The sequence below is a fragment of the Enhydra lutris genome, unplaced genomic scaffold (genome assembly GCF_002288905.1).
Source record: "Enhydra lutris kenyoni isolate GAN:26980312 unplaced genomic scaffold, ASM228890v2 scaffoldscaffold16, whole genome shotgun sequence".
NCBI classification, from domain to species: domain Eukaryota; kingdom Metazoa; phylum Chordata; class Mammalia; order Carnivora; family Mustelidae; genus Enhydra; species Enhydra lutris.
Window position 1 is genome coordinate 13,844,413 of NW_019154100.1, and position 23,144 is coordinate 13,867,556.

Below are 23,144 nucleotides of genomic sequence, written 5' to 3' on the forward strand. Positions count from 1 at the left end.
AAACGTAAAATTCTATGAAGGAATTTGAGCTGGGATCTACTACGGCTGTAACCACTGAGTTAAGGGGACAGGGGTGGAAGATGGTGACCCATGTGCAAAAACAGAAGGAAAACCAAAGCAAAGCAAAACAAATTCCCCAAAACACGGCTCCTGCCGCGCTTAGTTTCCTTCTACCCGGCAAGAGGTTCTAAATTTTAAACGATTTGAATTTTCAGCTGCCAAACCTGCGTCTACCAACCAGTTCATCCTACTCCCAACATCGCGAGCATGAGCGACGACTCGCACAGCGTGGACTAGACGGCAAATATTTTTCCCCCTTTGCAAAAGGAAAAGGCCTAATAGGGGAGGGGGAAAAAAGGTGGTACTATTGCTTTTTAAATTTTCCAGGGCTAGACTTTTACCTTTAAGTCTTGAGAGACCTAGGTAACAAAACCCCTGGAGAGTGCACAGTCACAGCCGCTGCGCTTCCGGGATTCAGCCGAGCGGAGGGAGGACGCATGCGTAGTGCACGCTCCTAGGTCACTCACCTCCTACGAAAGCGCTCTGCGCAGGTGCGGACGCAGGTTGCAGCAGCGCTTGGCCCCAGCTGATGCTGTCGTCCTGCCACTCCTCCCCCGCCCCGAATCCGCTGTACCCCGGCGCTTGTAGGCCTGTCGCTCCAGCCCCAGCGATCCGGACGTCAGACCCCGTGACCCTGTCCTCGGGCCTGTGTGCGCCGGAGCAGCTCGGGACTGCGCAGCGACCCGAGTGTTGGTGAGCGACCCCGGACGCGCAGCCCCTCGGTCCATATTTTGGAGTGGAACTGAGTGGCGGCGCCTTGGAAAGAGCCGAGAGGGACGGGGAGTTATAGGCGGAGAGGCCGCAGGGGAGCTGGGCCAGTTCGGGCACCGAGGAGGCGCTCAGGGTTGGCTGATGGCGTTGTTGGTTGTTGTGTCACCTCCTACCGGGGTCCAGCCTCTTGCCGGGGGAGCTTTAGGCTTTGGCCCAAGCCCAGAGCATAAGGCTGATCCAGGCCCCCACACCTTGTACAACCAGGTGGCCCCTGGTTTTGCTTTTCTTGAGTTTTCTTGCACGGTTCCCTTGTCTTATGTTTAACCTTTACAGAGTAGGCTGTGTGCCGAGTCTTGTTTATGTAGCTTAGGAATGGTGCTGGCTTTCTTCGTTATCACAGAAGATAGTGACCCATTTAAATTGGATGGAGTGCTGTACTTTTTTTTTTTTTCTTTTTAATCTCTCCTTGCTGTCTTAGATCCATGTTGGGTTTTCAGTAGGAAATTGTGATAAAAACATTGAATACAGGGAAGTGAAGGGGGTTTAGCACCTAATGATAAACAAACCAGCAAGTGTCCAGGAATAGAATTGGCTAAATATTTCTACACTGTGAGGAAAATCCAGTAGGGAGGGTGGGGGGTATCTGACGAAGTCTGGTGCTAGTCAGTTAGCCTTGCTGAAACACCTGTTAAAGGCAGACTCATCAACTGTTAGATACACATAGAAGACAGGCCCAGACTGAGAGCCACTTGATCTTGCCTTGTGTCTCCCCTCATCCCCTCACCAAAGCATTCTAGTGGGATGCATTTTACCCTCGTGTGTTAACTGAGATCCCAGAAAGGATGCTTCTGTGGCCACACTGCTGAGGCCCTCAATGCCTGTCCAACTGATATTTCACACAGAGGTCACTGTGTGGGGAGAGCGATGTTAATTCGCCCCTGAACCACCTGTGACTGGCATGTGTTGGTTTGGCTTGGACTTAATGTCATTAGACAAACCAAGAGAAGATAATGCATTTGCGAAAGTTACAAGCTCATTTGTTTTTAAACCTAACACGTACAATGTATATGGAGATTTTTAATAATAAAATTGTGAAAATAAGCATCTTCATCATTCTACACTTTTATATTTGTCTGCTAGTTGTATAATTTTTTTATCCTCCTGTTTACACTGTTTGAATGATCCCCAACACTTGGATGGCATGCCAGTCTTAAAAAGTGAACTTCTCTTTGTACTCCAGTATGACTTGAATTATTGTCAGTTTTCCTTACTCAAATCACTGAGAATTTATAAATTTTTAGAAGATTATTTATTTATTTGACAGAGAGAGAGATCACAAGTAGTGGGGAGGGGAGCAGCCGCTCCCCCCCGCCCCCCAGCAGAGAGCCTGATGCTGGGCTTGATCCCAGGAAGGTGGGATCATGACCTGAGCCACCCAGGCGCCCCATTGAGGTTTTTTTTTTGTTTGTTTAAAGATTTTATTTATTTGTCAGAGAGTGAGCGAGTGCACAGTAAGGGGAGCAATAGGTTCCTCACAGAGCAAGGAGCCCCATGTGGAACTCGGAACTCACTGGATCCTAGGGTCCTGGGATCATGACCTGAGCAGAAGATAGAAGCTTAACCACCTGAGCCACCCAGGCGTCCCTGAGTTAGAATTTTTAAAAGAAATGCTCATCTCTTTGTATGAATGTATATATAATAATAAATTTTTAGGAACTGATAAAAGATATATGGTCAAATTTAGGAAGAGAAGAAATGTTTTTAAATGTTTAAATGTTTTATTCATTTTCCCTCACAATATCAGCAGGTTGGATTATATGACTTTTAAGTTCTTTTTCATCCTTAAAATTGTATGACTCGGGGCTCCTGGGTGGCTCAGTGGGTTAAAGCGTCTGCCTTTGTCTCAGGTCATGATCCCAGGGTCGAGGGATTGAGCCCAGCATCAGGCTCTCTGCTCAGCAAGGAGCCTGCTTCCTCCTCTCTCTGCCTGCCTCTCTGCCTACTTGTGATCTCTGTCTGTCAAATAAATAAATAAAATCTTTTAAAAAAATCTAAAATTGTATGACTCAACTGCAGTGCTATTGCATTACCTCCCTGCAGAGGTTATTTTGCTATAGGTATGGTATTTATAGGTACTACTACTACCTATTCTTACTTGGTTTTAAATTTGTATTAAATATAAATTTAAATTTTACCCATGTTATTTTTTATAGCATCATACTAAAATTTTGGAAATTAATGTACTAAGTTTTACTGCTTTGTATTGGTGAATTATTAAATATCTTTGAATATTAATTTCATAATTTTAAGTGTGCCAACTGTTGAAAGAAAAAAATGCAGGATTTGGTTTTTGAGTTATGTTTTAAATGTTAAGGCTAGAAATGTGAGAATGAGAAGAATTGTGGATTTTATTTATCACAAAGGGGCATGAATTTTAACAGACTGAAACTTACTACTTTGAACTTGTAACCAGGGCTTAGGCCCAAGGAAACCTGGCTCCAGGAGTCCCAAACAGACCAGCTTCAGCCACTCACCACTGACAAAAATCCAAAAGCAGAGAAAGGGGTGGTGGTGAAACAAGAAAGGAATTTATTTCAGTGAAGCCAACATGGGGAAGAGGGGGGACTGAGGTCTCAAAATACTGTCTCCAAAGTGCGGAAAATACTTTTGAGTTTATATAAGGAAAATGTGGGATGAAACTGGATGGGTACACGCAGGTGGGTGGTAAAGGTCAGATCCACCATTGTCTTGGCATCAGTCCTGCTGGCCCCTTACTGCTTGAAGTGCTTGTTTGCTTCCCTTTATGGAATGCTTTGCCCTCAGTATCTTTGGCCTGCGTTTTAGAGATAAGCTGGAAAGTAGAATTTAATCAATTAGAAAGTACAGACTGAGGTTTAATGGGAGGTAACTGAAGTCTTCGAACTTGCCTGGTGATACATATAATAAGTAATCATAATTTGCCTAAACCAACTTTAGCTTTAGCACTAATTGGTTTAAAGATAGAATATGTTTTTGTTTTGTGTTTTTGTCTTATTCTAAGAAAAGCAAAGCCCACCTTATTTTCAGAGAACTCTAAAAAAGTATAGACTTGTAAAATTTTAATGTTTGAAAGCCCATTCTCATCACAAGTCTGATACATCATTTTATAATATTTTGTTAGAAAAACACTTTGGAGAGGGGCGCCTGGGTACTTCAGTGGGTTAAGCCTCTGCCTTCAGCTCAGGTTATGATCTCAGGGTCCTGGGATCCAGCCCCTTATTGGGCTCTCTACTCAAGCAGGGGGCCTGCTTCCCCTACCCCCTCTGCTTGCCTCTCTGCCTACTTGTGATCTCTCTTTCGCTGTCAAATAAATAAATAAAATCTTTAAAAAAAAAAAGAAAAAAGAAAAAACACTTTGGACTTTTGGATCCCTTGTTTCAGATATTACTTTGATTAAATAGAATTCTAATCAGAAAGTAATTTGAATATTCCTGTGAAGTTTGCTCTATATTAATTAGGTTGTTATAAAATCTCATATTTTAAAATCTCATAAAATTAGGTTGTTATAAAAATCTCATAATGTTCTTGAGTATACTTTTTTCCTGAAATTTACTGTAAGATTCTTCTTTTTCTTTAGACATGGGAAAGTCTTTTTCACATTTGCCTTTGCATTCAAATAAAGAAGATGCTTATGATGGAGTCACATCAACTGAAAACATGAGGAATGGACTGCTTAATAATGAAGTCCATAATGAAGATGGAAGAGGTGGAGATGTCTCTCAGTTTCCATATGTGGAATTTACAGGAAGAGATAGTGTCACTTGTCCAACTTGTCAAGGAACAGGAAGAATTCCTAGGGGTATGTGTTACTGTGTTGTTTTTCCTTTAAAGAGTAATTCCAGACATTCACACAAATAATATAAAACCCATAGATCTAAGCATAACCCTCTGTGTTTCAGAAGTCTTTTAGAATTAAAGTTAAAACTGTATATTAATTATCTTCAGTTAAAGAGGTACAAAGAAGTAAATATAAACATTTAAAAAAAAAGACCAGAAACATCTTAAGGTTCCTAAAGCAGTAATGAAAACCACCAGTCTACCTCTAGTACTTTTTTCTTTCCCACCTGCAATAGCAGATAGGCAATATCTCTTGACTGAAATTTTTTAGACCTATTGGGAATCAGTAGAGGTGGTAATCACATGTTGGGTTTGGGGAACAATTTCAGTAATTTGGTGACCTAATATTTTTAATTCATTATCTAAAGAATAGTAAGAAGCTAGTCATGCCCTAGTTAGTTAGTTAGTTATTCTTTGGAGGAACTACATGAAGAGGGATGGTAAATGAAGATGGGCCATGTAGGGGGGAAAATCAGTTTGTGGCATATCATAGGGAAATTCAGAAGGGAATAATCTTCATGTGCAGTTTGTAGGCTAGACAGACTTCAGTAGAAGTGGAAACAATAGAAATAATACAAATACTTTAATGTGTTATTGTGTTATTCATATTTACCGGTTGAAGTTGATAGGTATTCCTGCAGAAAGTGGAAGGACAAAGTGACAAGGGAAGACAGATCAGTTTATACCAGTTTCTTTTAAAAAATGCCTTGGGTTAGGGAAGTTTATCTATGAGTTGGCCTTTGAATGTGATGGTATTATCTTTTCAGAGAATGAAAGGATTTTTTTAGGCAAAAGGATTAGTGCCTCTGGCTCAGAGGAGGGAAAAAAGGACTATTTTAGCAATCTGGATATATTTTTAAGGTATAGCCTATAGGCTTTTTTTGGCAGCCTGGAAATGGACTGTGGTTCGTAGGAAATCAGGATGACCTTGGAAGTATTTTTGTCTGAACAGCTGGAAGAATGGAGTAGCTGTTTATTAGGATGGAGAACAGGTTTGTGTGTCTGTCTGGTGAGAGATCAGGAATTCTGTTTTAGAGATAAAAGTTTTGGGATGCATATTTGGCATCTAGGTGGATATGTTTAGTAAGTCGTTACAGTAAGTGTCTGGAATTCAGGTGCAAGCCCTCAGCTGGAGTCATCCGAATACAGGTGGTTACTTGAAGCTGAGTTGGATGAGAGCACCAAGCTTATCAGTGTGAATAGAAAAAAAAAAAAAAAAAGACACCCTAGTGCCAAACCTGGGGGCACTGGGACATTTCAAAGTCAGTGATTTGAGAAAGACTTAGCAAAGACAATGAAAAACAGTATAGTAGAAGGAGGAAATTTTAGTCTCTGGTGTCCTGGAAATGAATGTAGAAAGTGCACCAAGTAGGAGAGAGGAAGAACCTGTTGGATGCTACTGACAGATCAGGTAATGTAAGGACTGAGAACTGACCATTGGATTTGGTGATGTACATGGAGACCACTGGAGACTTTTAAAAGAACAGCTTGGTGGGTTGCATAAACATTTATAGCATGTACAGAGTGGAATCAAGAGAGTATAGGAGGAGTGAAGTTATATAGTGAGAAAATAGGTATTTTGAGTAGTTTTACTGTATATATAAGGAAGAAGAAAGATGGTAGCTGGAGGGCACTGTGAGGTCAGGAAAGGGATTTTTTTTTTTTTAAGGTAGAGTGAATAATATGTATGCTGATGAGAATAATCCATAGAAAAAAAAAATGTAGGAGATGGGGGAATTATTAGATGTAGTGCACAAGTGCAGGGGGCTGCTCTCACAGAGGAGCATCTGCAGTTTAGGCTTTGTAGTAGGGAAGTAGAATATATGGACACAGAAACAGGTAGGTGAGTGGACGTGGTAGTGGGAGCTTGTAGAAGTTCTTTCCTGTTTGCCCCATCATGAGCTAAGAGTGAGGATAGGGAAGAAGGTATTGGAGATTTGAAGCGAGAGTTGGAAGTTATAAAGTTGTGGTTTTGGAGAGTCAGATTGAGAGTGTGAAAATTGTATGATGGTTGACATCATTAAAGGCCACTGGAGATTAGTGATGGAAACGAGGCCAGTGAGCACAGTTGCATGTTTTTATGTATCCACATTTAGCTGTATCAGCATGGTAACTTAAAGGTTGCTTTTAATAAGCAGGATTGTAGTTTAGTCAAATGAATACCACCAAACAAGACAGGATACATGTACATACGGAGAGAGACATACATACATAACATATATTTACTTGTGGGTGTGGGGAGGTAGTGTAAATGAGTGGAGAGTTGTAGAAGGGGCAGGGAGGAATAATGGAAACATAGGAAGCTTTAAAAGAGAATTTGACTGTAGTGCTTTAAGAGTTAATACAAAAAGTCAAGTTCTGATAAGATTGCAGAATTGGTTTATTAAAGATCTATGTATCCATTAAAGTATATGGATATAGCCTAACCCAAGAAATGAAAGATGTGTGACCTGAGTTGTGGAAGTCTCATTTTGTATGGGCTTTTGAAGCATGAGATGTGTTATGTATTGATTTTGGTTTTCAAGGAGTATAGTGCAAAGGATTTCAGGACACAGAGGTAGCAGATATTTCTTTTGCTCTTACCCAGATAACCAAATCAGAATCTAAGCAGGAAATAGTAGTGGAAGAAGTTTTGGTAAATTCTGGTCTTCTGAAAGTTGAGCCTCTTGCGATCTTTTTCAGTAAAGTCATTCACTCTTTCTCATTCTTTGTATTATTTGTATTCATAACTAGATATCAGGCTATGAAAAATACATTATTTGTTTTGGAATTTAGTGTCTATTAGATAATTTTAGAAGATTTTGAGCAGTTTACCAGAGAGATGAGAGCTAGATGGTATTCTGGTCCTTCTAAACCAGACTTTGATAGAAAGCCACTATATTTTAATTAATCATATTAATAAATTTCTAAACCTATTTTTACTTTTAGGGCAAGAAAACCAGCTGGTGGCATTGATTCCATATAGCGATCAGAGATTAAGGCCAAGAAGGACGTAAGTGATGATAAGAAAATAGCAAATTTTTTGGGTATTTTTCTCCTTTTCAAATTACATATAATCACTCTAGTTAACTATTAAAATGAAAAACGTTATCAGGTTCTTAAATTATGCCATTGATGCTTCACGTCATTTAAAAGAAGGATTTCTAATTGGGATAAGGCCTTCAAAGTGGCATAGTGTTTGAATCTTCTCAAATCTATTTACTAAAACAGACAAACCTAGAAAAGCAGTAGGAAACATTTTCATTAAAAATGGGTGTTAAGGTTCTCCTACTCACCCCAGATTAAAAATGAAGCAAGGATCAAAACATGTTAGCAGCTGTGTGGAATTTGTGAAGGGAAACAAAAAGAACTGCTGAAGGTCCTCAGAGTTCTGAGACAAAGCAAATGTTCTGATACACAAGTCCCAAAAGCAAAAGATCCCACTCAGAACACTTCCAGCAAATACTTCTCGATAATCTGCAAAATGGGAGGACTCTTAGTGTGCTGCACCTTGGAGAAAGTGCAGAAAAGGTCACAGAGATCCACTAAGGGCCCTTATGATCAGAAGGAACTAGACCACCTTGATCCTCAAAGACCTTAAGAAAATTCACCAAAAGCTATTGTAACAGGACAGACATATCCTAAGGAAAAGCCTGTGAGGGACTGAATCCATTTTGTACAGGGAAAGGATAGGGAAAACGGAAGAAAAGTTTCGAAAACTGGAGAGAATCTCAGAACTATAGAAGTGTATATACATATAGGCCATCTTACAAAAAAAAAGAAAGAAAAGTTAATTTTGTATTTTTTTTTAAAGATTTTATTTATTTATTTGACAGAGAGAGATCACAAGTAGATGGAGAGTCAGGCAGAGAGAGAGAGAGAGAGAGAGGGAAGCAGGCTCCCTGCTGAGCAGAGAGCCCGATGCGGGACTTGATCCCAGGACCCTGAGATCATGACCTGAGCCGAAGGCAGCGGCTTAGCCCACTGAGCCACCCAGGCGCCCTTAATTTTGTATTTTAATAGAAGATGGAGTTTTGAGGAGTGAAGCTAGGAAGGCCACCCTGGCTCATCCTCATCACCTAAAATGGAAGCTTCTATTAAAAGTACAAAAACATTTCATTTAAAGATGAGCAACAAAAAAGTATTGCAGTGAAGCATCATACAAAGATAGTGTTAAACTGAAAATGCTAATAGATCATAGAAGCGTATCAGAAAAACATGAAAATAACAGTATTATAAATGTTCTTAAAGAAATTGAAACTGTAGAAGCTATGAAAGAACTGCAGGAGTCATAAATTGAAAAGCTCAGAAATGAGATGACTAAACAACATGACGACGTGAAAAGAGACATGAGGACGTGAACCTCTGAAAGAATTAGGAAAAAATTAATTTCAGAAATGAAGACAAGACCGGAAGAACAATTGCAAATAGATACCATGAAAAGTATAGCAAAGGGAAGAGAAGTTACAAAGGAGGAAATGAAAACACACACACAAATTAATGAGAAGTAAGGTAACCATAAGCAAAGATTGAACACTCATATAATTGAAGCCCCTGAAGAAAAATCAGAGGAATCAAACTGAACAAATACTAAACATTCAGTTCAAGAACACTTCCTGGGGATGCCTGGGTTGCTCAGTTGATTCAGCATCTGCCTTCAGCTCGGGTCATGATCCCAGGGTGCTGGGGTGGAGTCCCACATCCGGCTCCTTGCTCAGCAGGGAACCTGCTTCTCCTTCTGCCTGCCACTCCCCATGCTTATGCTCTCTTTCTCTAACAAATTAAAAAAAAAAAATCTTTAAAAAAAAAAACCAACACTTCAACTGAAACAAGACACAGACCTACATATTGAAAAGACATGCCATGATCTTCAAAACATTCTATCCATCCTAGTGAAATTACTGGACTTCAAATGTAAAAAGCAAAAAAACCCCAGAAAAACCCTTTGAAAGACCCCGGGCAGAAGGATCAATTAATTTATAAGGGACAGAAAATCAGATTGGCCTGCTTCTTACCCACAGTGTTCCAAGTAAGTAACCAGTAGAGCAGCATATTTAAATATTCATAGAAAAAAAATGAACAAGATTTTAAAAAGGTTGATCTGACCCTTTATTATAAAACATATAGTAGATGGTTATGAATGTTCAAGATATTAGGCTTAAGTCCTCTATAATTTCAGGATGGAAAAACTTTACATAGGATTCAGAATCCAGTGAGGACAGAAAAGATTAATTTGACAAAGCCTAGATTAACTTACAAGATGAAAACAAAACCTTAAATGAAGCCAGAATACAAATGGCAAACTGGGAAGTGATGTCTGCACATTACCACAGATACCATGAACGAGTAGTCCATAAAAGAGAAATACACAGTTCCTTTAAACATGTGAGAAGATGTTCAGTCTTGCTCATAAGAGAAAAACAGTTTAAAACAATAGTGAAATACCGTTTCTTATCTGTCAGATTAGGCAGAACTCCAAATTTTGACAGTGAATTGGTTGGCAGTACTGTGTGAAACGAACACACTTTTATCTTGTTAGTGAAGGGGAATTTGTTGTTATCTAGGAAAATTACATATGCGTTTACCTTTTGGCTCAGGAATTCTACTTTGAAAATTTTTTTCTAAGGATAATTGTCAGATATAGTAAGTGGCTTTTACATAAGTTACTCACTGTGCCAGTGTCTATAATTGCAGAGGACTAGAAATAATGTAAATGGCCAGTGATAAGGTTCTGGTAGAATAAGTTATGCTACATCTATATATGATAAAATGGAATGAGGAAGAACTCTATATTTTACTAGAGTTGATATCCAGAGTACGTTTTTATCTGAAAACACACGTGAATACAGAGAAGGAGGGAGAAACAGTGGATTGATAAACCAAAGACTAATAAAATGATTACTCTCAGAGTTTGGGAGGGAACTTGAAGAGGGAATAGGTAAGCAAGTGAGATGATCGTGTGTATGTCTATTTATTTATATTTGGGGCTTAGAAGTACGTTTTTAAAAAATAGAACTTAAAAGATGAAATCCGAAGTAAAAAAAAAAAAAAATTCCTAAAATTTGAAACAAACTGAAACAAATGATTCTAATGATTCTGACTATATCTAGTTGGTGGCATAACTACAGATGAAAGAATAACTTTAAGTGACTTGAAAATATTTCATTTTGACTGTCAGTGTCTAGTAAGATGTGTTCTAAATGACAAAGACGATGACAACAAAAGTTTGAACTGCACTCAAAAGCTGCATTGTTAGGAGTAATGTTAGTATAATTTTGAAACTTACACGTAAAGCAGGTAAGTAAGTGTATACTAATGCCATTAGGGATAAGATTCTCAGCATAAAAACTAAGGGGTAAAAGTACAAAATCAAATAAATTTGATTTCTCTCTTCCAAGCAAGATGGGATCATCACAGGGACTAGATATATTCTTCCATCTAAAGCAGCTAAAAAACTGGACAGATAAAATGAAACAGTATTTCTAGATAGTGGACATCAGGCAGTACAAGGACAGTGATAACAGAGAAAGGGAAAACAAATGAGGTAAGCCCTGGGATTATACCCCCTTACTGTCTAGGAAAAGATACCAGAGCACAGCACAATGGAAAGAACCCAGGCAGAGCTTAGCAGTCCCCCTAAACTGAGGAGATGCATGGTATTGGTGATCTAGGAGTCTAAGACTAGAGTTAGTAGGTCAGAGGAGGGTAGAGAGCTACACTGGGTAGGTGTAGGAGGGTAGAGAGCTATACTGGGTACTCCTTGAGTGTTTCACTGAGTACTGATCAGTGTATAATATGTGAGGAAAGTACCTGAGGCTGAAGGAAGAACCACACAAAACAGAACAGAGGGGACAGTCCTCAGAGCCCACATGAGGCCGGGGATAGTTTCCACGAGTCATTGTGGAAAATCTCATTATTCACAAGGAATTGTGTGGAGTACTCAAATTATTTCCACAGACCTAGAAAGAAAGAAACAAAGGTGCTGTGGGCTTTGAACTGAGAGTTACTTGTTGGAGAAACGAGGAAAATTTGTATTTTGAAACCCTAGTTTTGAGGGTAAACTTGAGGATAGAGGCAATTTTTGTCTCTGGAGTTTGGAAATAAAGAGGGAGAGATAGAAGAACTACATTTCAAGGGGAGTTAGAAGAGTAGAAAAGCGTGGAAAGTTTATTTTTTCTTGTCTTATATCTGCATACTATTATCCCCTTTTCTGATTTTCAAGAAACAGTTTAGCGACATCATCAAAGCAGAGTTGATTAATGTAAACAATATTTTTAAATCTGAGTACATAAATACTTTGGGATGAGACTCAAAGTCTTAGTGAGACTTCATGAGATTGATGAGGCATGTGGTTATGTCATTATGTTTTTAAGGGCTTCACAGGTTCTGATGAGCAGTCACTTCAGGGAATTATATAATGGCAAAACCCACATGTGAGAATTCTGCTTTAGTGAATTTAGAAGGGTGTCTTGAAATCCATATTTTTATAAAGTTCCCCAGCTTTTCCCCCACTTCCACTGTGTAGCCTGGTTTAGGAAACACTGTAGTAAATGTATGTGCAGTAACCCTGAAACCCCAGTCTCCAAAAAGGTACATACATCTTTTAAGGAGAACATTTTAACACGTAATAGACCAGATCCAACCCAACTAAATACTTTTATAATGTAAAAGGTTGGTAAAATTATACATCTTTTCCTGCTAGTATAACGGGAAAAATTCAAGTTGAACATACCTTCTCTGAATGTTTCATTATGTAATTTTTGATGCATATGTATTTCAATACTCATTTTTCTTTTCAGAAAGCTGTATGTGATGGCTTCTGTGTTTGTCTGTCTGCTCCTTTCTGGATTGGCTGTGTTTTTCCTTTTCCCTCGCTCTATTGACGTGAAATACATTGGCGTAAAATCAGCATACGTCAGTTATGATGTTCAAAAGCGTACAGTATATTTAAATATCACGGTAAGTACAAATTCACATTAAAAATATTTGACTGCATTCCTTTATGATATACACCTTTGTCCCTTTAGAGAATATTAAATGTGACACTGGTCAGTTTGCTTTCTGTATGTCTGCTTTTGATCCTCTATCATTTCTGGTTCTGCTGAAAATGGCAAATAATAATTACTGGCAATTGTACATACAGAATTGTTTAGCCTTTGGAGTTGCCTTTAAGATGGTAACACAAACAGTTGCTGGCAAAAAAAAAACATGTACAATCTGTTTACTTTTCAACATTTGACTCCAACTAATTCCTAGCAAAATGTTAAAATAGTTGATTCTATAAATGTGATAAATGTACCGTTTTCTTTTCCTTGTATTTGGTGAAATACAGTTTTTGCCATTTTAACAGACTATTCCTTTATGGCGTTTAAAGTACACCAGACTGATTTCTCTTATAAATTAGTATGTGGGAAAATATCTGCAGTATTTTCCTGGACACTCGTTTTTAATACTCTACAGCCTTCCCACTCTTGAAAACAGGAAACAAAACCTCAGAGAAGGTCTACCTGTTTATATGTTAATATTTGTTTGAAAAGAAGCATGATTTGCAAACCACTGAATTATTAAAAAGGAACATGTATTGGTTATGCCATTAGGAATTATGTATGGGTTCAGGCCTCAGAGTGCATCTGTGTGGCAGTGGTTTGTTTGGAAGAGTGATGCTGGACTTTAGTTGGTTTTCTTTGCGGAGGTGGTACCGTATGCGTGAGGTAGAGGTAGAGATACAGCTAGTTGTAGTTGCGGGGGAGAGGTTTGGAGGGACAGGAGTGTAGAGAAATGGTATGTTAAAGTGGAATTACTCATTAATTAAAGGAAAGAATGAATTCCCATGGGTCCATTTATTCTCATTGCTTAGCACCAAAAGTTGTTAATCAGATTAAGGGCTTTAAAAAAAAAAAGTATCTATGGAAAAAACATGTACATAAAATAACACAGTGCTAATTGTAAATCAATTTCATATGACTAGAGAATTACTGTTGAGTATTTTTTCATTTTAACAGCCATCTGGAATGAGGAATGTATTTTTCTTTGTGTACAGTTTTTTAAAAGTGGCCAGATTTTTTGGGCCAATCTCCAGAACTCGTTTTAGTATCAGATATTATAAATGTATAATAAACGTCATGTGAGGGGCGCCTGGGTGGCTCAGTGGGTTGAGCCTCTGCCTTCGGCTCCGGTCGTGATCTCAGGGTTCTGGGATCGAGCCCCACATCGGGCTCTCTGCTCAGCAGGGAGCCTGCTTCCTCCTCTCTCTCTGCCTGCCTCTCTGCCTGCCTCTCTGCCTACTTGTGATCGCTATCTGTCAAATAAATAAATAAAAATCTTAAAATAAAAGTCATGTGATGTTCCCTTTTATAAATCAGTGCATTAAGATGTAAATATCATACTTCAGTAATTATTCAGGAATTCCCACTTTTTTGAGATACACTTAACTGAGAAAGACTGAACATTAAATAAGAAATAGCATTATCATAGTAGATAAACATTAAGTTTGACTGGAAAATTGTGAGATAAAAGGTTGAGTTTTTATAGGTTCTCTGTCAGTATTTTGGAAAATGGAATTATATAATATTACTTTTATTTCTTAAAATGAGAAATAGACATTCTTACTACTTTCTCTGTTACAGTAATATTTGTCTTTCTGCTTATGAATATGTTACCCTTATACATTTGACACCCTTGATGTCTGTTTTTACGTCTGCTACCTAGACCTATTAATATATACATATATTTGCTAATAATGCATATATACATTTGTATACAAATATATATTTATAAATGTAGTCAGATATTTTCATATACATGTGGATATTTTACCTTGAGAGCTCACTAAATTTTCCCATGTTAAGGGCCCTCATGTAGTCTTCTATATGGCTGTATTGCCATTTATTCAACCATTTCTTAATAGATGTTTAATTTTGCTATTACTAATACTCAGAAAACATCTTTGTACTTAAACTTTGTTTCCATTTTAGGTTATTGCTATAGGATAGATTCCTAAATACACATTTGCTAACTAAAGATCACAGATCATTTTAAGGTTTTTGATAATAAATCATCATTACTTAAAAGTTAATGACTGTGGTCTCTTGACTTACAGATCAAGTGGATTCTCACTGCTCTCAGCAATAAAATGTCTGATAGTACCATACTTTGTCTTTTTTTTTTTGGTCTGTCTTAATGTTTCTTTGTAATTCTAATGATCAATACATCTTTTCTAATTCTTGTATTTTTGTTGTCAACCAGTTTTGCATTATTGATCCCTTTAATAGCTATGGGCACTTCAGAGAAAGACACATACCAACGTTATTTGCACGTACAAAGGAGTCCATGATTTTTCTGCATCCCATTCTTTGGCCTGTATCAGAAGGTCCATTGACTTCAAATTAACAATCCCTTTTCTATAGTGTCTAGAAGTTAAATTGACATGGGTATTAAGAGCTAAGTAGATGAAAACTTTTATATATTTAGATAAAGGTTATTTCTACTACATTATGGAATTTTAATTCTCCATATAACTAGATTAATAAATAAATGTGATCATAAAAATCACTGATTGCTAGCATATTCTTTTTTTTATCCTTTTTTACTGAGACTGTTTTCTCTCTTTTTCACTTACCCCATAATTGCCATTCTCCATCTTTCTCCATGTTCATATTAATTTATAAGCCCACATTTAGCTTTTCTTAATATTTATTTTCATATGTACATATTTTATGCATCTTGGTTTTCTCACTTGTTAATACCTTGTAGAAATCTCTCCTAATTTTCTGGCTTAGAGTTAATCCATTCTTTTTAATGGGCTGCATAATATTCCATGTAGCGCTTTAATACTATTCAGTCATTATTTTTATAGCTGGTCATTTGGTTTATTTTCAGTCTTTTTTGTTTGTTTGTTTTTGCCACTGTTGTCATTAACATCCCAGTGTTTTTATTTCTTTAGGATAAATGCTCAAGTACGATTGCTAGGTCACAGGATATACATTATTTTTATATTAATGGCTGTTGCTAGATTCTGCATCAGAATGGCTGCAAGGCTTCACATGTTTTCCAGGAATGTAAAAATAGACCCTTTTGCTCATATCCCGGCCAGGAGTAGAATTTGTTGCTTGCTACAGGTTTTACTAGTTTAATGAATATAAAACAATATTCCTTTTGTACTAAAACAACTTACCCCCAACTCTAAATGAATTGGAGAATTTCTAAGTGTTTTCTCATCATTTATATTTGTACTGTTTTGATTTATTTCTTCAATATGCTTTGCTCTTGTTTGCTTTATTATTTTTTTTCTTAAGGCTTTGTCTTTTCAGTTTGTAAGGACTCTTTTTGTATAGGTGGTAACCATTACAATCTGCCTTACAAATATTTAAGATATATCATTTAGTTCCTGTAGATTCTCTTTCATGATGACTGTTTCACATGTTTTATTTTTTATCTGTTGTTTCTTGACTTAACATTTTTTTCTTCATTGGCCGTTTTCTAAAATAATTTGAGATAATTGTTGTGAATTAGAATTGCAAAAGTTCCCCCACTTATTAAGAATAGAAATGATGTAGCTCCATTTCTTTCCAACAAACAGACTTGAATCTATCCTATTTCTTCTTCAAAGGGACCCGGTGGAAATTTCTACTTATATATAAGTTAAAATACCAATTCTTTTTAAACAGAATTTATTTAAAGTACTATTTAATGTTTTAAATAGTCATCTTTGTATTTAATAGAATAAGAAGTAGCTTACTGGTAAAGTCTGTAAAGATACCTGTATATTAACATTTAGCAAAAATTTAGATGAAATTTAAAAATTATTGTTATAGAATTTTTGCTAAGGCCACAAATACATTTTCTAACATTCATTTTGTATATTCCTATAATGTACATTTTCTGGGCCTGTTTTTTTAAATTGTATGTTTATTATCAGCATAATATAGCACTCATCATAAAACCAAATAATCAGTTCATTTAATGTCCTATGTTATTTTTGGCAATACTTTTCTTCCTCCTAATAACTGAAGCATGGCCAAAGCTGAAGTCTTACTTATTTTTTTTGAAGTCACTTTTTTAAATTAATTTTGAATACATACTTGGTATGCTTATATATTTTCTGTCTTGTTTCTTTTGCAGAACACACTAAATATAACAAACAATAACTATTATTCTGTTGAAGTTGAAAACATCACTGCACAAGTTCAGTTTTCCAAAACAGTTATTGGAAAGGCACGCTTAAACAACATAACCAATATTGGCCCACTGGATATGAAACAAGTAAGCTTCCATCATGAAATACTTCACAGGAGTTCAAGGAGTCTTGACTTTGTCTCTCATATTAACTTGAGGGAGGGGAGGATTTCCTCCAAAACTTGACCTTGACATGCGTCCCTTCCATGTGTAAGAGAAAGTCTTAGAAGCAACTTTGCAAAGGGAGATATTTCTAAACGCTTTGAAATTGTGAAAGGTGTCTGAAATATTTGATGCTTTGCCCCTCTTTCCAGTTGGCTTACTTTCATTTTTTGCATTTCAGATTGATTATACAGTACCTACTGTCATAGCAGAGGAAATGAGTTACATGTAGTAAGTTTTGATTTTTAATAATTTTCTCTCATTAGATTATAAAGTGAGGAATAAAGTGTATGGATATCTTCTGAATTACCTGCCATCCTAGCAGTCAAGAAACCACATTTGGAATACTCCCGGCCTCTCACTGATCTTCTCTTTCTGTTCTCCTGTGCCAGCATACATCATATTTATTATATGCATTATGTACCTATATACCTAGTTTTGTTTTCTACTTATTTTTCAGAATTAAGACAAATATACCATGTCACCTTCTAATTATTCCGAGAACTGTATTCTCATACATTTTAGTATGTATTGACTTTTTACTATTGGAAAACTAAAAGTGCTAGTACTTTATAATACTCTGTTGGTTTGAAGTTCTGAAGCTTTTCATTTGGGTCTGATTATTGACTCTCATTAAGTAAAAAAAATGGATAAATTTTTACCATCTTTTGATAATCAGGCTAACAGAATTCTGAGTAACAGACTGTTGACTACAATTTCAAAAGGTGAATAAAAAGTAACAATAATTTGTAGCCTGTGTTAAACAACTCTACAACTGCAGTAGTAGGAAAGCATGTCTGTTTCTAGAATGAAAAGTCATGAAAATATTTATTATTATTTGATGCATAGAAAATGTTCAATCAATAAATGCTTGTATCTCCTTTTTTTTTAGATTTATTTATTTTAGAGAGCACATGCACAAGCAGGGGTGGACATGGAGGGGTAGAGGGAGGGAGACAAGAGACTCCCCGCTGAGCAGGTATCCTGACTCTGGGCTTGATCCCAGGACCCTGAGATAATGACCTGAGCTGAAATCAAGTCAGATGCTTACCATGTGAGCCACTTAGGTGCCCCACTTATATCTTCTTTATAGTATCTCTGTTAGCTCTAATATGGGAGGAATCGTAATTAAATGATTTTAAATTTGTAATATTATAGCCTGCATTTATTCACATTGTTTTTTCTTTTTAACAGTGATTTCTGTACACTGATATCCATCAAAGTGCATAACATAGTACTCATGATGCAGTAAGTATCAGTTTTTCTTGAGATTTTCTTTACTAAACTTTAGATTTATAACATTGGCTTATAGCATATACAGCAACTTTACAAATATCAGTTCATTTGGGTTTTAAACCCTGCAAAAGTGTGATGAGATGAGTAAATATTATTTCACTTGACAAATGAGGAAGTGGGGAGCTCAGAGGTGAAGGATTACATGGCCACTAAGTAGTGAATCTGGACCTTGCAAGAATGCTGGAAAGTGGAAGTGGGTGGATTAGAGAGGAGAACAGAGCGCAGCATCCAATTTTCTGCTGCCTGTGGTAAAAAAATCCTTAAAAGTAATGAGAAGTACTATTACTGGTTTGAAAGTGTGGTGTTACTCAAAGTCATTAAAACACTGTAGGTTATAGGCTTGGTATTTGGGCCATTAACTGACATCTGAATAGATTTTCCTGTGATGAGAGAACTATGATTTTTTTTTTAAGATTTTATTTTTTTATTTATTTGAGATTGAGTGAGTGAGTGAGCAGGAGGGAGAGGGAATCTGAAGCAGACTCTGTGCTGAGCACAGAGCTGGTTGGAGGGCTCGATCCCACAACCATGGGATCATAACCTGAGTCAAGACGAAGAGTCAGATGCTCAACCGACTGAGCTATGCAGCTGCCTGTATATAATTATTTTTAAAAGTGAAATGAACTTACATATTTTTGTCTAATGATAAGTGTTCTGGAAACATTATATTTGTTTTGTATAATTATTTGAGTAGGGCTTGCTAAACCAGCATTTATGTTATCTGTCAGGGAAGTAGTCCCCAAGAGGCTCATGTCCACAATATTAAGTTACCATTAATCAGTGTCTTTCAGGAGAAAATTTTGGTTGTATAAAAGTATTCTCACTTTGGAAGACTTTTTTAATATAACTGTTGAATGTTTCTCCCCATTTGAGTTTTATTGTTGTTGTTTTCTTTTTTAGAGTTACTGTGACAACAACATACTTTGGACACTCTGAACAGATATCGCAGGAGAGGTACCAGTATGTTGATTGTGGAAGGAACACAACTTACCAGTTGGGGCAGTCTGAGTATCTAAATGTACTTCAGCCACAACAGTAAAAACTGAAAGAGCTGCCACTGGAGAAGAAGAAATCCCTATTAATATTTTCCTGAACTCTGAAGGATGAGGTACTTACTTCCTAATAGGAGATCTTAAATTGAACAAACCTAAAGTTTACATTTCCATTGTAGGGGTACAGTTGAAAGTATGTGGACTTGTACATTATTGCAACACTCTACTCTGTGTTCATGATATCTGTACCAGGATCTTTTACTTGAATCTAAATTTGCTGGTTGATTTCTTCTCCTCCTCTCCCCAAAGGATGACATTGAGACTTCCCATGTGGGACAGTAAATAATTATTTACAATTCACAACTTCAGTCACCACTGGAAACATAATTTTGATGATGAACAGAATTTAAGAAACTTTATTTCTGAATGTTTTTATAGAATATTATTGAGAGCCTGTTATTCATGAAAGACTTTCAAAAAATAACCTTTTTTTGGTTTGTTTTATAAATTTCCATTGCTACATAGTAGTATTTCAAGATATTTTAGCTTTTAGCTAGAACATTTGTAGTTTTTCATTTGTTGAAATTCTACTCATTTGCACGTTTCTGTCAGTCTTACTTCAAGCTAATGCTTGCATAACACTAGAAACCAACATAATCTTCACAAAATTCTGTACCTAAAATTTTTTAAAGCCCCATTTCACATATCTTTCCATATAAGTAAGTTTTGTGAAATTTTTGTGTAGTCCTCAAACATAGTTAATGTACAATACTGTAAATAAACTGTGCATGGCTTTTATACAGCTTTAATAAATGTCAAATAAAGTACAGATTCAAAGTGGAGTAAGTTGCTCATAAAAATAAAGAAAACAGGAAAATGAAATTCAGAAACTTATAGAATATGAATATGGTTCCAATTACATCTGGGATTAGGCATAAAGTAGTTTTGAAATAAAGTATTTTGATGCTCCACTTTTTTTTTAATGCTGCTTTTCGTGCTAACAAATTTTGGAGACACTTTTCACAACTCTTAGGTACCCAAGTCACCCCCATCATCCATTTTATGCCTGTTTTAAGGAGGAAATCATGTCTTTGGTAGAAGTTATCCAAGAAATCTTGGTCATTAAATGATGGTGGCAATATCAAAATAAAACCTATATTACCCTTTTTAAAAATTTAGTAACTTTACATATGACATGGATACCATGCCTCTAGCAGTTACATTTTAAAATTTTCAGTTTTTCGTTTGGATTTTATTTAAAATTGTTTTCAAGTGTAAATTACTGACCTTTTCACTTTGGTGTTTTATATTTTCAATACCATTTTCCGTTTGGACTTCTTGCCTTTTCACCTGACAAGTTTCTAATTACCTTGTAAATAAATACCACTGAGGGTATGGGCCGACTGTGATACCAAAAATAAATAAATAAATAATAAGTGGCTTGAGATTAAGTTCTTTCTGTTCCCTTGTGACAGAAGTCAGGTTCCCCGTCCCCCAAAGTGCCTAACTTAGGTCTGAAACATACGTATTTATCAGTCGGACTCTCTCAGCTGTAACACACTAACTATTTAGAGCGAATGAAGCCTCCTTTTTGCCTTGAAACACTCAGGTCTCCCTTTAGCTTTCATATCATTTTCTCCATGTTTTCCTGAGTGAATATTTTAAATGGGTGGAATGCACAAATTTCTTTTTTTTTTTTTTAACTGCTTGTCTTACCTCAGTCCATTGCTAGGACATCCATCTTTGCTATTAGAATCATCCCATTACATCTGTTATAGACCTACTAGTCAGACCAATCTTAATGTGTTTTTCTTCTGTGTTTTTTGACTACTCATTCTCCTTGAAGCTGCACACTTCCCTCATATATTGTTTGTTATTTTTCAGATCATTCTCATTTCATTTTCCCTCATTCTCTGTCTTTTGACATCTTTTTATGAGTATTATCTAGATCCTCTTTTCTCTCAAAATTTCTAATCCTGTGACTTTAGCTAACAGTCATTTATCTTAGGGCTTCCGAGTCTTTCTATACACCTGATGGGTCACCTAGAGATAAGAGTATTCCAGTGACTCTCTGTGTAAAATCATAAAATATTTTAAAAATTTTTATCATATTCTGTTCTGTTCTCTCCTTGTCCTCATGTCCCATTTACTTCAGAATCACCATTCATTTTTTTCAAAATCATCCTTCAGATATGCCTCCTTGAGAAATCAATCCTGATTTATTTTTCTGCTCTGTGTATTTTAACCTTGGTAAAGTATATAGTGTAAATTAAATGGATTTTTCTATTATTTGTGGTTCTGGTATCCTGTTAGAGTGCATGTATGGAGTCTACTGAGGAGACGAAGTGAGGGAACATTTGCTTTTAGTGACTTAGTTGTGAATATTTTTTTTTCATTTTTTAAATTAAAAACTCTTTATTATACCTACTTTTCCATGAAATATAAGGTAGAAAAGGCTAGAATATAAAAATAAATGAAAACCAGGAGTAGAGGTAAAAAAAGGATCATCTGTGACTACTTCCAGAGACTTTTAAGCAACTTGTCAGAATAAGCCTGGAACAGAACAGGCTGTAAATTAATAAAATTACCAAAATACATTCAGGTGAGATAGAATTATAGCCATTGAACACACACACAGGGAAGAACGAATGAGCACTGTCTAGTGAATTTTTTCTTACATAGTGATAGGGTAGATAACCAATACATTTTTTAAAACTGCTCTCAGATCTTATTCAAAGGATATGGTAAAGATGTTACATTTTTTTCTGATATTCTCAAGAATAATTTTCTCTAAAATTACACTTTTAATAGACTGGTCATTCTAACCAAATCCAGTATTAGAACAAAGTCCCTGGGTGTTGATATTACATGTATCTAACATGGCCCTTCTCTAGAGCTCTTCCATGTGTTTTTCTTTATATAATTTCCCTAGTCCTATGAGTCAGACAAAGGTGTGGTAGGATCCTCATCTTTTAGAAGAGGAAGGAGAGGCATGGAGAAGTTAAGGGGCTTGTGGAAGATCACATACTTAGTAAATAGTTTTATTGGGGCCAAACCTAGTTTTTCGGTCTCCATGTATGTGCTCTGTCATTTAAAAGAGTCCATTAGGAAGCCCTGTTGACTCAGGTTAGTATGATTAAAACTCAGAGACAACATACACTTAGTTAATAGTGACAATCAAAATAATATGGATGGACTAAGATTTGGGTACCTTTAACTTGGTACCTGATATATTCCTAATGAAAAATGAGTCCTTGTACAATATTTTGGTATAGCATAATTGATAGCTGAATTTCTTCTGTTAAAATTTATACTCCTTGATCATTCCAGTAACAGTATGGCTGATAGGTTGTTGGAGTAGTCTATTTATAAATAGTAGAGATTAACGTATGTAAGATTTGAAAGAACAGTGTGAAAAATAGATACCAGGTAAATTGCTTGAAATTGCTCGATAACCATCTTTACTATAGTACATAACATGTAAATGTGGTTTTATTTGTGAGCAGTTTTTTTGTGCCTTTTTGTTTGTTTAGGCCAGTGAGATAATTATTTTCTGTAAGAGTTCATGACAAAGTAAAATTAAATTTAGATCTTCTGAACTGTAGTTTGGAAGTGATACAGTACAGTGTTAAATAGACAGAAAATGATTGCCAAAACACAATTAAAAATATCATTATTGCAATACAGATCTGGGTATTTTGTTGCAGCGCATGTCCCCAACTCTCTTATATACCAATTTTTTAAAAATTCTTAAATAATTCTTTATAATGATTCTATTTCATTTAAGAAAATAGTTTGTTAGGTGCTTGAACCCAAAGTAAGTCACTGTTCAGTATAACTAATATTTATTAGTTATTGTGTCGGATACTGTAGTAATTTCTTTTTTTTTTTTTT

General features: G+C 36.2%; 1 protein-coding gene across 1 annotated transcript; it reads left to right on the top strand.

Moving 5' to 3' along the window:
* Window positions 1–545: 545 nt before the first annotated feature.
* Window positions 546–20,689, top strand: LOC111147310 (transmembrane protein 106B). The gene is made up of 8 exons (XM_022503293.1): window positions 546–753; window positions 4,388–4,609; window positions 7,576–7,639; window positions 12,426–12,585; window positions 16,747–16,887; window positions 17,144–17,193; window positions 18,157–18,210; window positions 19,159–20,689. Exons 2-8 carry the CDS (start codon window positions 4,390–4,392, stop codon window positions 19,295–19,297), a joined length of 828 nt encoding a protein of 275 aa, XP_022359001.1. The 5' UTR covers window positions 546–753; window positions 4,388–4,389; the 3' UTR covers window positions 19,298–20,689.
* Window positions 20,690–23,144: the final 2,455 nt, after the last annotated feature.